Below are 12528 nucleotides of genomic sequence, written 5' to 3'. Positions count from 1 at the left end.
CGTACTCAGAGTGCAGTATCTTCCACAACAGTCTGCAGGCCACAGACAGCTGCCCATGTTGGTTCTGCCCACTCAGTGGAAAATTTGTTTGAATGCCATCATGGCAACCAAGATGATACCAAGTTGTCCTGAGTGCTTTATCTGAACTAAAGAATAAAATCACATTTCACCCTAATCAGACCCACAGATCAGAGAGCTGTTAAAAAAACCTATAGGTTAGCTTCAGCTTTCCAATGATTCATAAAGTTCCATTTCTGGTCCAAGAATGCACCCAAACTGCATACTTCAGAAGTTTGCTTCACCTGAGTTGATTTTAAGTCAAGGAAAATAATTTTACAGAAGACTGAGAGTACCCAAACTAATCCCAGCCAGGCCAGCAGGTAATTCTGTGTCTGCTTGCACTGAACCTTTTCATTTTTCTGAATTGTTGCAGATTAAAAACCTTCATCATTTATACCACAGTTCAAAAATCTGTTCACAGATCTACTATTTTCATGTAAATGCCTTCCAGCAACTTCTCATTTTGGCAATACCAACGCCACCAGACAGACTCCTCTTAGACAATAACTGGAAAATAAGACAGAGTTGGCAATAAAGCACAAACCAAAGGGGATGTTCAGAGGAAATAGCATCAGAAGTTGGCAAGGTGGCAGATGCATTCACTGACTTGAACCAGATTCAGTCAACAAAAGTTTGCAATGTCACGATCAAAACTATGGAACTTCAATTGAAGTATTATTTCAGCCCTAACCTCTGGATGCATGAGCTGGAAGCTCACCAGAAGCAGAGGCAGATGTCAACCCACTTTCAAAAGCAAGTGCTTCAAGGAAATGTTGGGAACTAAAAGATGCAAGTCTGTAGCAAACAACAATATTTATCAGGCAACAAGTCAGTTGTGATAGGATCACAAAATCACAGAATCATAGAATCATTTAGGTTGGAAAAGATCTTTACAATCATCCAATTCAACCACTCCACTATGCCTACTTCCAGTGCAATCTAGAAAAGGAGGTGGTCACACTTGGAGTACAATAGAAACGTTGGCCATGGTGTGTGGGCAATTGAAAGAAAGTCCGTGATACTATGGAATTTCTCCAAGTAAACTAGGTGTGAAGGAAACAATGGACATAGGAAACCAGCTGCAAACAGCCTTACACATTCCACATGTCTTGACTCACATCTGAAGTGCCAATAAACCTGAGAAAAAGGTAGAGCCCAGTGGGCTCTAAGATTGTGCTAACAATACGTGGCTTTAGAGACGCTTCAACACTCCTTGCAAACACAAAATCAAGAGACGGTGAAGTGCAGCTTCATTTCAGTGGGTTAGCTGCTCATTATTGCTGTCTGTGCACCAGTGGCTTTTGAGGAACCACTAGCATCATTTCTTGGAGTTCATGTAATTCTATCGATACCTGTTTTAAACTCCCCCTCCACAAGGAAGAAAGAAACTGAGATGGAGGGAATGGGCAGAGAGGGAACATAGTACCCAAGGGACTGGAGTTCAATTTGTTGCTCTACAACAGATTTACTGCACAATCTCAGGGAAATCATTATGGCCAAATGCTTAAAGGTACTGAGGTAATGCTTCCTGCAGGAAGGTTCAGTGACCTGAGCAAAACCAAACTCTGCCCTGCAACATTTACAATGCAGATAGGCACTGGAGGAAACAACAAGCCATTTCCAAATGTATTCAGAGAATCACAGAAGTTGTGCCATGTGAGAACCAGAGTGACATCCGGATCAGAACATGGCAGCACCCGTGCTAGGCCACCTCTTCTGCTCTTGATGGAAACAAAACTGCTGGAAAGAGGCAGGCACACAAATGAGAATTCTTTTGGTAGCTTTCTGGATCCCAGCCATGTGTAAGTGCCATTAAACTTCTGCCTGGCTTCACTCCTCTGCATTTGAGAAAACACTTAGAAATGCAAGAAGAGCAGTGTTTTATAAACACTTTGTCACTGACACGTGCAAGGGGAGGTCTTGGACCTTTAGAGTCTTACCCACACTTTAATTCCTGGTACTTTGTATCGTAACTCTTTTCTCCAAACACAAGGAGTCCACACTGCCTAACGCTGGGTGGAACAAGGAACGAGCTCCCCCACTGTCCTCACAGACAACACCTGTGCTGATGAGAAGAGCACAAGGAAAGCAGCAGCCATCCACAGCATCTTCCTCCACCTTTCAGCACAGATGAACAAGGAGGAAGAGCTTTGGCTCCACCCCAGTTCTGCAATGGTCAGAGCAAGTAAGTTTTGCCTTACACAAAACGATCTGTGCTAGGCATGGGGAGAGCAAGGAACTTCTGCTTCCCCTCCAGAGGCAGGCCTGCAGGCTGCTGCTTTGCTTACTAAGTTGATCTTCTTGCTCAGCCCTGGTGTTTCTCTCACCCTCAACCAGCTGTCCACATCAAACAACTGCAACATTAAAACCTGCTTCTCAAAACAGGAATGTGCATGGCTAGGAGAAACCACAGGAAAGGGAAGAGTAAGGGGAAAAGTATTTGATTCCCTTCCATTCTCAGAGAGCCAACATACCATCTCCATACATGTTATCTTCTTGGCACTGCAACTGAACAACTTCCTATGATTAAATAAACAGAAATACAACTGACTCATGCTGGCTTTTTATGCAGGGAACAGAATGCATCAAAGTTAAGTAATCTCAAAATTACGAACTCTGAAGGGTATGGCAAGAAAGGATCATCATTACAAAAAATACAGCCTATTTCTCACTAAAAAAAATCCTGGCTGTGCAACTGGGGGTATGACAGTTTAGGAGGTCAGGGACGAGCAGCTACAATTCCAGTGCTGAACCTGTGCTCCAGAAGGGAATGCTGCAGCAAGTTCTAACACACAGCCTTGCAAAACGTATCACAGGGAGCTAGTTTGCTTGTGAAACTCAAACTCTTTTGGGACTTGCCATCAATCACTTGATCAGGCAATGAAACTCACTGAGTGAAAGATCCATGCAAACAGACTCGGAATAAATTAAAATTTTCCAGGACCAAACCACATTTTACCTATCAGATTTGTTTCCAGGGCTGCCCAGGATTAACTCTTCTAAAATTTCCCTTTGCAGACTGGAAATAAAGAGTGGAAGAGGATGCTCAGAACATGCCATTTCATCCTCTGTTTCAAAGCATCAGACACCTTAAGTAACTTCACCACAAATCAACACAAATCCTGGCTTCAGCTGCTCTGTTTCTGAGCAGCTACCACAGAGCATGTGCTCAAACTTCTAGTGCCACTGTCTGTAGAGAAGTGCCTGGTGCAGCACAGCTATTCCCACACAAGGGAACATTAGTTAATTTGCATTCACAGTTACCATATGAGGTGTGAGTTTCTGACAGTCCACACATTTATATTTAAAGACTGTAGGAAATTAATGCCATTATCTTTGATATAATAACAAAAGTAACTTACCAGCCCATCACAATTGCTGATAGCAACTGAAGCATTTGGCAAATCAGTGATATCCCCAACATAGAGGCAATTCCCATAGAGAGGTTCAACACGAGTCTCATCAGAGTCCTCCTGCCATTCAACTGTTGCTCCAGGGGCCACGAGCCTGGAGTTTGGCCGCAACCTGAAGTGAAACTCTCTTCCAAAAACAGTGACATTGTAAAATATTTGCTCGTTTGCTGCTTCATGCTGCGAGTCCTCCACAGCTCTCCTGAAGCGTGCTTTGGGTGGTCCAGACACCAAGTGGGATAGGAACCTGCCCTCTGAATCGGTGCTGGTGGGGATGACAAGGCTGTACTCCTCTATATTCCTCAGAACTGGGTCTTTACAGGGAGAAAGCAAGAGAGGAGAGAGACACTAGAACTAAACATATCCTGATGCCACGGAATTTTTATTCCATTATTCATTAGCACAGCAGACACTTACATAAGGCAGATGGACACTGCACTCTGTACATGCACTTCATTCAGCGGCATGAAGTATGCAGAGTTCATTCAAACTTGCCTTTTGCTCCCCAAAACACCAGACGGCTGCAGCCCCGCCCAGCAGGGACCCCGCACTCCCACCCAGGCACTGGGTTCCCGCTACCCTTTGCCCACCCAGCCGGATCCCCGCGCCCCTGACCTCCCCATCAGTGCCCGAGTTGCCGCGGGGACTTTAGGGCTGCCCGGGCGGTCAGCGATGAGGAGCGGGCGCTGCGGGACTGCTCGGAGAGGCAGGGGCTTGGTTTGCAGGTGACAAGCCTGCAAGAGAAAGGTACGTCCCTCAAACTGTCACTAGTGCGGAGGGGTTGACTCGAGGGGTAACGGGGGCGCCCCGGGCAGCGACCGGCAGCGATCGCAGAGAGAGCCTCGGGAGTTGTGGACCGCGGCGATGGCCGGGGCAAGAGGAGGAGGCAGATGAGCTGCCATGTGCTTCATCCCGCACAGGGAACTCCAGGTACCAAGCCCTGCCCGCCGGGGCTCGACCGCTCCGTGGGGCGGGCAGCGGGCGGCGACGGGGCTGCGGGCACCGGCGCAGCGCTGTCCCTGCCGGCGGGGTTACCGCCTCCCTTCCCCGCCGGCAGCGCTGGTGTCCCCGTCCCCGCCTGCCGCTTACAGGAAACAACTGGAAACCCGGCAAAAGTAGCCGCAGAAGAAGTTCAAGGGGAGTGGAAAGCCGCAGGGCGACCAGCCGCGACTTCAGACGGGCGGGCTGGAAAGGCACCGGCCGGCGGCAACGGGGTAAAGCCAGCAGCCCAAAGACGGCGGGGCGGCCGCGGCGTCCCGGTGGGAGACCTACCTCTGTCCCCGGGGCGCCGCAGGGCGCCGGCGGGCAGGGAGAGCGCGCAGCAGAGCAGGAGGCAAGCGATGCCCGCGGGAGGGTCCATCGCGGCGGTCCCGGCCCGACGCGGGGGGCCGGCGCCCGGGCTGCCTGCAGCCGGCCGAGCACCGCGCCTCCCGCAGCCGGGGCGGGCCAGGCGGCAGCGCCCCGCTCAGCGCTGCCCCGCGCCCCGCCGCCCGCGCATTCGCCCAGCCGCAGCCGCAGCGGCAGTGGCGGCCGCGCTCCCGGCTCGCAGCGAAGCAGAGACACCAGGAGGCGGCGGGGGTATAATACTGGAAACACAGGGCGTGCAGGAGTGAAGTCAGGCTGATTGACAGAGGCGCTGCCACACGGCGCAGCCCGGCCGAGGAGAGCGGGGACTGCCCGCCCTGCCGCCCCGCAGGGCAGCCCCGACCGCCGCACCGCCCACGGGGGACGGCCGGCCCCGCGCCCCGCCGGGCATCCCCAGCCGGCGCCCTGCGTCCCGGGGGACGCGCCGGGACGGGTGCTGGGAGTCGCTCAAAAGCGATTTGGAGCAAAAAGGTACACAGGCACCCCGGCACGCACACACGCTCCCCACACACGCACCGCCCGACGCGGGAGCTCCCGGGGCGGTCTCCAGCTATCGAGACCCAGGAGCTTTGAGGTCCCGGCTTCGGTCCATGAATTAACATGGAAACTGGTGGTTAAAGAACGCCAGAGCCGGGCTAGGCAAACTTAAGGCACCTCGAGCACGATTTCTGTGAGAGTCTTGGGTTTCTCGTTGAAAGTAAGGAGCCAAATGGAAGAAGTGCCACCAACACTGGCAAACCACCATCAGAGATCTTCATCTGATCCAATAAATTAAGCAGCCATTTCACGGGGAAAATTGTTTGGACTATTCCCTAATAAGACTGAAATTACTTGCTGTAAAGCTATCTTACATTAAATATCTGCAAATGGAGAGACAGACCCTGAAAGCTTTCAGCAATACTATAAATACTATCTAGAAGAAGATATTTTTTAGAATAATTAAATAGTCAAGAGTGGCCTTTATAGGAAAAAAAAACACAAGTTCTATTTGTTTCCATATGGCCAGGATAAATGCCATCCTGCTTATTCCTTTCAGATAATGTATATATTTGCTCAGCTGTTACATTATCAGGATCATTTGCTGGTTTCACCACTTTACTCTTTAACCTTGCAGAGTCTTCATAGCCTTCTGCTGTGCTCTCCCTGTCCTCACCACTCCATGGTCTTCCCTACCACAGGCTGTATCTGCATGCATTATACCCCTCTGGAAATCTGCATGCAATGGCTTCTCGCAGGAAGCTGGTCCTCTGCCAAGGAATTTTCCTGGGTATCCTTGACTATTCTTGCTCCTGTCTAAGAGTCCAATTGCAACCTTCCACCCCTGTGTTATGGACACAAGCAAGGGGTATAAGAAGGAAAGTAACCCCCTAGCTAGTGCTGCTGAGTGCTACTGACTAGGTTTCATGGACCCCAGGAGTGATCAGTTACGGCAGTACAGGATTTTCTGCTTGCTTCATTTGCTGTTCTGGTTTGGTTTTCTCATTTTTTTAGGTTAAGGATAAAAAGGGAAAGATTGTTCTGAATAATGGAGTAGATCAATTTGTACATAACATTCAAACATCCCTTTACTTATCATTTCAAATGACCTCTGCTTGGGACTGCTGTCTGCAGCGGGCTTCCCCCGGTTCCTCCTTTCAGTTTGTTTTTCTCTTGGCTCGTTTTTTGCTTTGTTTTGTTTTGTTTGTGAGTCCATATTGAGCAGCTTCTCCTACTTAAAATCTCTTATACTTTCATCAGTACACAGCTGGTAAAGTTCCAACTTTGTTTTTATTGGACTTGTATTTTAAGCTGATGATGTGGCTTTTTTATGTTCCATCCATCCCGTCCTGCTCAAATTGAAATAACTTCTGCTCGTAAACTTGAAAGGGAGAGGGGTTGGCCTGATACTTGAGATTAAAGTTCTCATTTGTATATGATGCATCCAGAAAAATATAAGGAGACAGAGTATATTATGGAAACACAAAAGAACCCAGCCAGTAGTTCTACTAATTAAGATGGATTTTTATTCTTGGAAAAAAAGGGGGGGGGGGGGTTAGAAAATATGTTTTAATGTGGCTAACTGCAGGGTAGTGATGTACAGAAAAAGAATTGGTAACTGCCTTCTATGTAGAAGTTTATTTCTATACTGAAACCAAGTTCTATGTGCATCTTACTGCCTTATCACATGGGGCCAAGACCCAAAAGCTCCAGGGACTGGTGGAACTGGTTTACTACTACCTTTAAAATTTCAAACAAAACCAAACTGAGAACAAGTGTCAAAATGGAGCCAGAGCTGCAGTTGGGAAAAGCTGTGCTTCCACTGAACTGGCTGCAATCAATCCTGATCCCCCACTGAAGTCAGTGAGAGTTTTGCCATTGACTTCAACAGAGCCAAGATTTTCTGCAGTAGGTTCACAATGCCAACTTAGACCAACTGAGGATGTGCCACATGGCGCAGCAATGCGCCCATTATCCTTCCAGAGGAGAAATGGATCTGTTTGACCCTGAGGAGGAGGTCCAAAGCATGCCAACCACTGCAGAGCCTGGATGAGAGAGTGAAATTCAAGAAGAGAAGTTCTGACATTGCTGCTTTTGCACCACTATAGCAGGGAGGTTCAGAAGAATACCCTCCTCAAAACCAGTTCTTCCCCATTTCCTAAACTATTTGCCCAGGTTACTTGACATGGGCAGCCCTCCACGGTAGGGCCTTGACATGGCATTCTCCAGCAGGATGCTCCAAGTTTCATTAGAATGAACTAGAAACCCTCAACATGAAATCTGTATTCTGCTGCTTTACTCATTGTCCACAAACCTCTGAATTAATTGGTGTGAATGAAATCTCATCATGTTTATTTTACCGGATTGAAGGGAGGAGGATGAGATACTGCAACTGCGCTCCAATAGCTTGATCTGAGGGTATGTTTATGCTGCTGCCAAACACAACTACAACCACACAGATGTTTGCCTTTGCTGGAGACAGGCATATAGAGAAGAGAAAATGATGCTCTGTGTCCTGAAAATACCCAGCCTGAAGAAAGGTGTTCTAGCAGCTTATGCTGAAATACCCAAAGTAGCTTTAAACAAGCTACTCTGAGCCACAAACAGCACCGTAACTGAACCAGTATGGAGCTCAGCACTGACTGCCTGGGTATTTACTTGGATTTACAGATCTTCTTGTCTGTACCAAGTTTGGGCTATCAGTTCCCATTCTGGCTAGGGTACATCTGTACAAACTGCACTCAGACCTTTCCTGTGGAAATGTTCTCTCAACATTTAATTTTGCTTAGGAAAATGAAAGCATCCTAAGCTTAAATCACCAGCTACTGCTATGAAAGTGTTCAAAACACATAGAAATGTACACTGCAGAGAGAAACCTTGTATCAGAGATTTCTAAGGCCTCTTGCTGTTTTCAAGGAGAAAAGCAGTCTTTTCCCTGTGTTAGTGGAGATGCTGGACTCCAGCACCATGCCTTCTTCAAAGAACACGCCACCACCTGAGCAGGTAACTCATTCTGCTTAGAGTCCGTGCAATCCAAAGCAGCTCAAGCTCTTATGCAAGCAGTTCCCCAGCAAGGACAGTTCTCATTTCTGACCTCCTTAAGGGGAACACACCACCTTCCTGCAGAAGGACTGTATGTTGCCTGCATTATGTTTCTTACACAGATCATTGTCTTTGCTTTCACCCTTCCCTGGCATGTGTGCTTTGTGGCTGTGCAACATTACAAAGATTAATTCATAAAGAAGAAAAATTAAACCAATGTGCCAGTTAATTTCCTCCACAGTTGACATCTCCATGCTCTGTGTTGTTTGAGGCCTTTTGTCATTACATGGCAGTATTGTGCACTACCTAGGGAAAAAAAACCGTGTGTATTTAATGCTGATTATGAAGCAGTGCATGCTGAAGAGCAGTAACTGAAACTGGAACGGTCCTGCCTTTCCACTCCTTTACCTGGGCACAGTAGCCAAACAATCCATAACACAGAAAGCAGACCAATGTAACAATTAATAAATAACCAGCTCTTTTCAATAATTTCACTTCCACTCCTTTTGTAAAATAAAAGAAAGTGCCAAAGAAACATTCTAAGAAAAATAAAGTGCCAAGAAACTAAGGCAGCAATACCCAGGCTAGTCACTTTGATTCCTGGAGTAAGAAGTGAGGTAATACTACCAAAAAAGTGTGTACATCTTCAACAGTTGACTAATAGCACTCTGCCTACAGCAGCAGAGCTACTGACTGGCTGCAAAAAAAAGGGATGTGTCCTCTGCCTGCTTATCCTGAGATTTCTGAAAAGCAGCTCCTCAGCCCATAGCAGATGTGCTCAAACTGCCCAGACAGGTCCTTATAAGACTTGGGTGATTCTAGTGGGACAGGAGCAGCACAGGACCTGCCATGGAGCTTCAGGGGCTTAAGGAACTTACTGACAAAAACTTAAGCAGTTAGACAGTGGTTTTGAAGCCTGTCACTGTTGGACCCAGGACTTAACTCCCACTTTAGCAATCTGAGATTCAAGTGTACAGCCTTCCAAAACAGAACAGGCATTGCTCCCTGTGTCAGTGCTACCCAGGTAGGGTGTGCAGCTTGGGCTGGTAAAACACACAGGCTGCTTGCAAATGGCACAGGCCAGAGATTCATTTGACAGATGATGGCCACGTAGGGACCAGTCATGGACACTTTGTTAGGTCTATGTTCTTTGATAGCACAGGCTAAACTTCCTTCTGCATGTGGCCCAAGGTTCCTACCTAACTACAGGCTTGCAGCTGAACTGTAGAGACCTGTGAGTTTGCACTCAGGGAAGAGAGTTACAGAACCAGGAAGATGGACATGAGTTTCCTTCACCTTCCTCTGTGTTTGGTTCAGCCACTCTGTCCTGATTGCCCCACAGTAAATATTCCATTCTAATTCCCCTTTACATTTTCTCTGTCAGCATAACACAGAGAGTTTCATTGTTTCCACTTCTTTCCCTAACCACCTGTATTTAACTGCTGGTGTCATAGTCTTTTGATAAATAGTGCAATCCCTCCCCTACCTTTTCACCTTGATTCTTTCTCTGCAGATTTTTTGCCTCGCTATTAATATTCCAGCCATGTGATTTATCCCAGCATGTTCCCGCAATACTTGCCTTCCCTATATAAATATTTGAATGATCTTAATTTCAACTAATTAGGACTGGGACAGTTGATTTCCCTCTTGAAGAATTCTCGTTTTTTACTAACCAGTTCTTTTCCAGATGATGAGATATCTGTTTTGAGGGGAGAAAAGAGAGTCTGGATGAACCCAATGCTTTTTCAATACTGTTCTACCCTTCCTTGTATTGGTCATGTCAATCTGATGCCAAAATAACTCTTCTAGGTCTGAAAGCTCAGAAACATCAAATGCACAGGCAGTGACAATGAAGCATTCCTATCTTGCCTATCAATGTGCTTTAGTCCTCACAGACAAACCTCATTTAAAATCTTGTTATGCTACAGATGTGGGCGAGTCACCAAGCTGAGATCTGCGCACGACCTGGGAGACAGAATGAAAGTTAGACGGCCCTAAGATCTGCCACCCTCTAGGGCATCGCTTTCACTGTCAGCTTTACCTAGAAAGGAAGCTCAGAGCAACAAGGCCCTGAAGCAAGGGTTTATTGTTTTTTTCCCAGCACAAGTCTAGCTATACTTCATTTTCCCTGAAAAACATTTAGCAAGTTTGGCCGAAATATTTTGGCTTTGTGCGCCGTGACTTCTTGAAAAGAGAAGGAGAACATCTTCCAGAAGAAACATTTCTGGAGGAAAAAAACATGTTTCTCGTCAACATACTCATTTATTGTTGAGAAACAGTTTTGATGGAGCAGTTTCAACCAGCCATACTTAGAAATTGTTCTGCAAGAAGGAAATCATCTTAGAAGCATTTCAGCCATGCAGATTTCTTCACCCACCATAAAAATCACACCGCTCATTTTCACTGATTCACCCACTGCTGACAGCATTCATCAGTTGTCCAGTCTGGGCACTGTTTTAGTGAGGAAGGATAGTCATAAAGAACATATAGTAAGGAAAAGGCAGAAGGAGTCTCTACAACTTCAAGAAAATACCTCTGGAATATTTCTTTATACATCTCCCTGAGTACAGACAAAAGGCAGGATTTCCCCCCAAACAAAAAACATGAGAAGTTTTGAACATGAAGCCTTATCAAGATCTTCAGATTCAATTCTCTCTTCAAATAAAACAAATTCTACTTTCCAGTTGCCTGTTTCACAGCTGCAACTCCGATAATAGGACATCTCAGCAATTTATACCTTCACTAAAAACAAATACCCATTTAAAACAGACTGGGAGATCTTCCAGCCTCAGAATCATTATTTGTATATTTGTATTGAAGCAATGCCTAGAAGGCCCAGTGGAGACTGAGCTCTATTGAGTTAGGAAGACAGTGAAGGAAGTGACCTGCCTAAGTACAAAGTTCAACGCAGCAGTTCAGTGAAATGAGTAGAAAAATACCAATTTCCATCCCCAAATCCTGACAGGTGCTATCATCTTCCCCAAAAGTCATCCCTGCAATCCTTACCTACTGCTTGTAGTCACACTTCTCACATGGCATTTGCTCTTTACATTTATCAACAATTTGTCTGAATAATTATTTCCTTTACCAGCAGAAGTCTCAGGCTATTTCCCTTCTCACCACCTACATCAGGACCTCGAGAGATGCCATGCATTTGCAATTAGCCTTTTCTGAGGTTTTGGGGGTGAGGGTTTTTGTTTGGTATTTTTGGTTGTTTTTTTTCCTTAATCATGCTTTTTGGCAACCATAAAAAAATTGAAAGGAAGAAAACTGTAAATAATTGGATCTTCAGAGGAGAGTTGAAGCTTTAAGCAGCAGCAGAAGTACTGAGTTCATATGCCAGCACTATGCTTGATCAGAGAAGTCCTTACAAATTAGGTTAAGGAAGATTTGTTGCTGTCCAGGATCCTGTATTTTAAGAGGTTTTTCATCGGCCACAGAAATTATATAATTTCTCTAGCTGCCATTTAGGTATATAAGTAACACAGAAGGAAAAGCACAGCAGATTACTGGGATCCTGTCCAACGTGGAATATCTGCAGCCTCAAGTCAAACAAGCTCAGAAGGTTCATGGAATTTGACTCAGTGAGAACTGCCAACTCAGGGAGAAGGTCACAATCACAGTGCCTAAATGATAAAGGAAAACATTTCTCAGGCAGTCAGGAGATGCAAAACGTTGGGGAATGTTCCTTTGCTACCCTACAAAAGGAGATTTTTGTTGAACTTGTGAACTCTGCACTTCCTTTAGCTCCAGTCTCCAAACCTGCCAGACTAAGCAACATTGCCCATGGAAGCTCAAACTAATTCTTCCCTCATTCAGATGAAGGAATGAGAGCAGGGATTCTTCAGCAATATAAGAAATCATCATTTGTCACTAAGAAAAACTCGAGACAAGGACTAGAATAGCTCCTATTCACCTTTGTAGCATAGCAATTTAATCTCATCTCTGCCTTCATTTAACCCCAGCACAGAACTCACTTGAGTGTGAGCTGGCACTCCTGGAGCGAACTATAAATTGTATCACACTACCATCAAAGGAAAACAGTCTGGAAAATCTCTAGCAAGCCCAGGGCTATTATTGAAACACATGCAGTAAAACAACTGAATGTTTCTGGCTGTTCTTCAGTGTATTCTTCAAAGGACACGGTAAGGTCTAGTCTGTGATATGCATAGCT

The 12528-nt window shown here is 46.0% G+C and overlaps 1 protein-coding gene across 2 annotated transcripts in view; it reads right to left on the bottom strand.

Annotated features, from left to right (window-relative positions):
* ADAMTS2 (ADAM metallopeptidase with thrombospondin type 1 motif 2) overlaps positions 1 to 4993 on the bottom strand; it is a 195057-nt gene extending 190064 nt beyond the window's left edge. For both annotated transcript variants that reach the window (XM_054168297.1, XM_054168298.1), the window contains exons 1-2: positions 4743 to 4993; positions 3423 to 3784 (exon numbers count right to left, since the gene is read on the bottom strand). In XM_054168297.1, coding sequence (XP_054024272.1) covers positions 3423 to 3784; positions 4743 to 4830 — 450 coding nt within the window. In that variant the 5' untranslated portion in view covers positions 4831 to 4993. The remainder of the gene's footprint in view (positions 1 to 3422; positions 3785 to 4742) is intronic.
* Between the last annotated feature and the right edge of the window lie 7535 nt (positions 4994 to 12528).

Source organism: Dryobates pubescens, chromosome 16 (assembly GCF_014839835.1).
Source record: "Dryobates pubescens isolate bDryPub1 chromosome 16, bDryPub1.pri, whole genome shotgun sequence".
NCBI lineage: Eukaryota > Metazoa > Chordata > Aves > Piciformes > Picidae > Dryobates > Dryobates pubescens.
The sequence above is the reverse complement of the archived record's forward strand: the minus strand, read 5'-3'. Positions and strand labels throughout refer to the sequence as shown.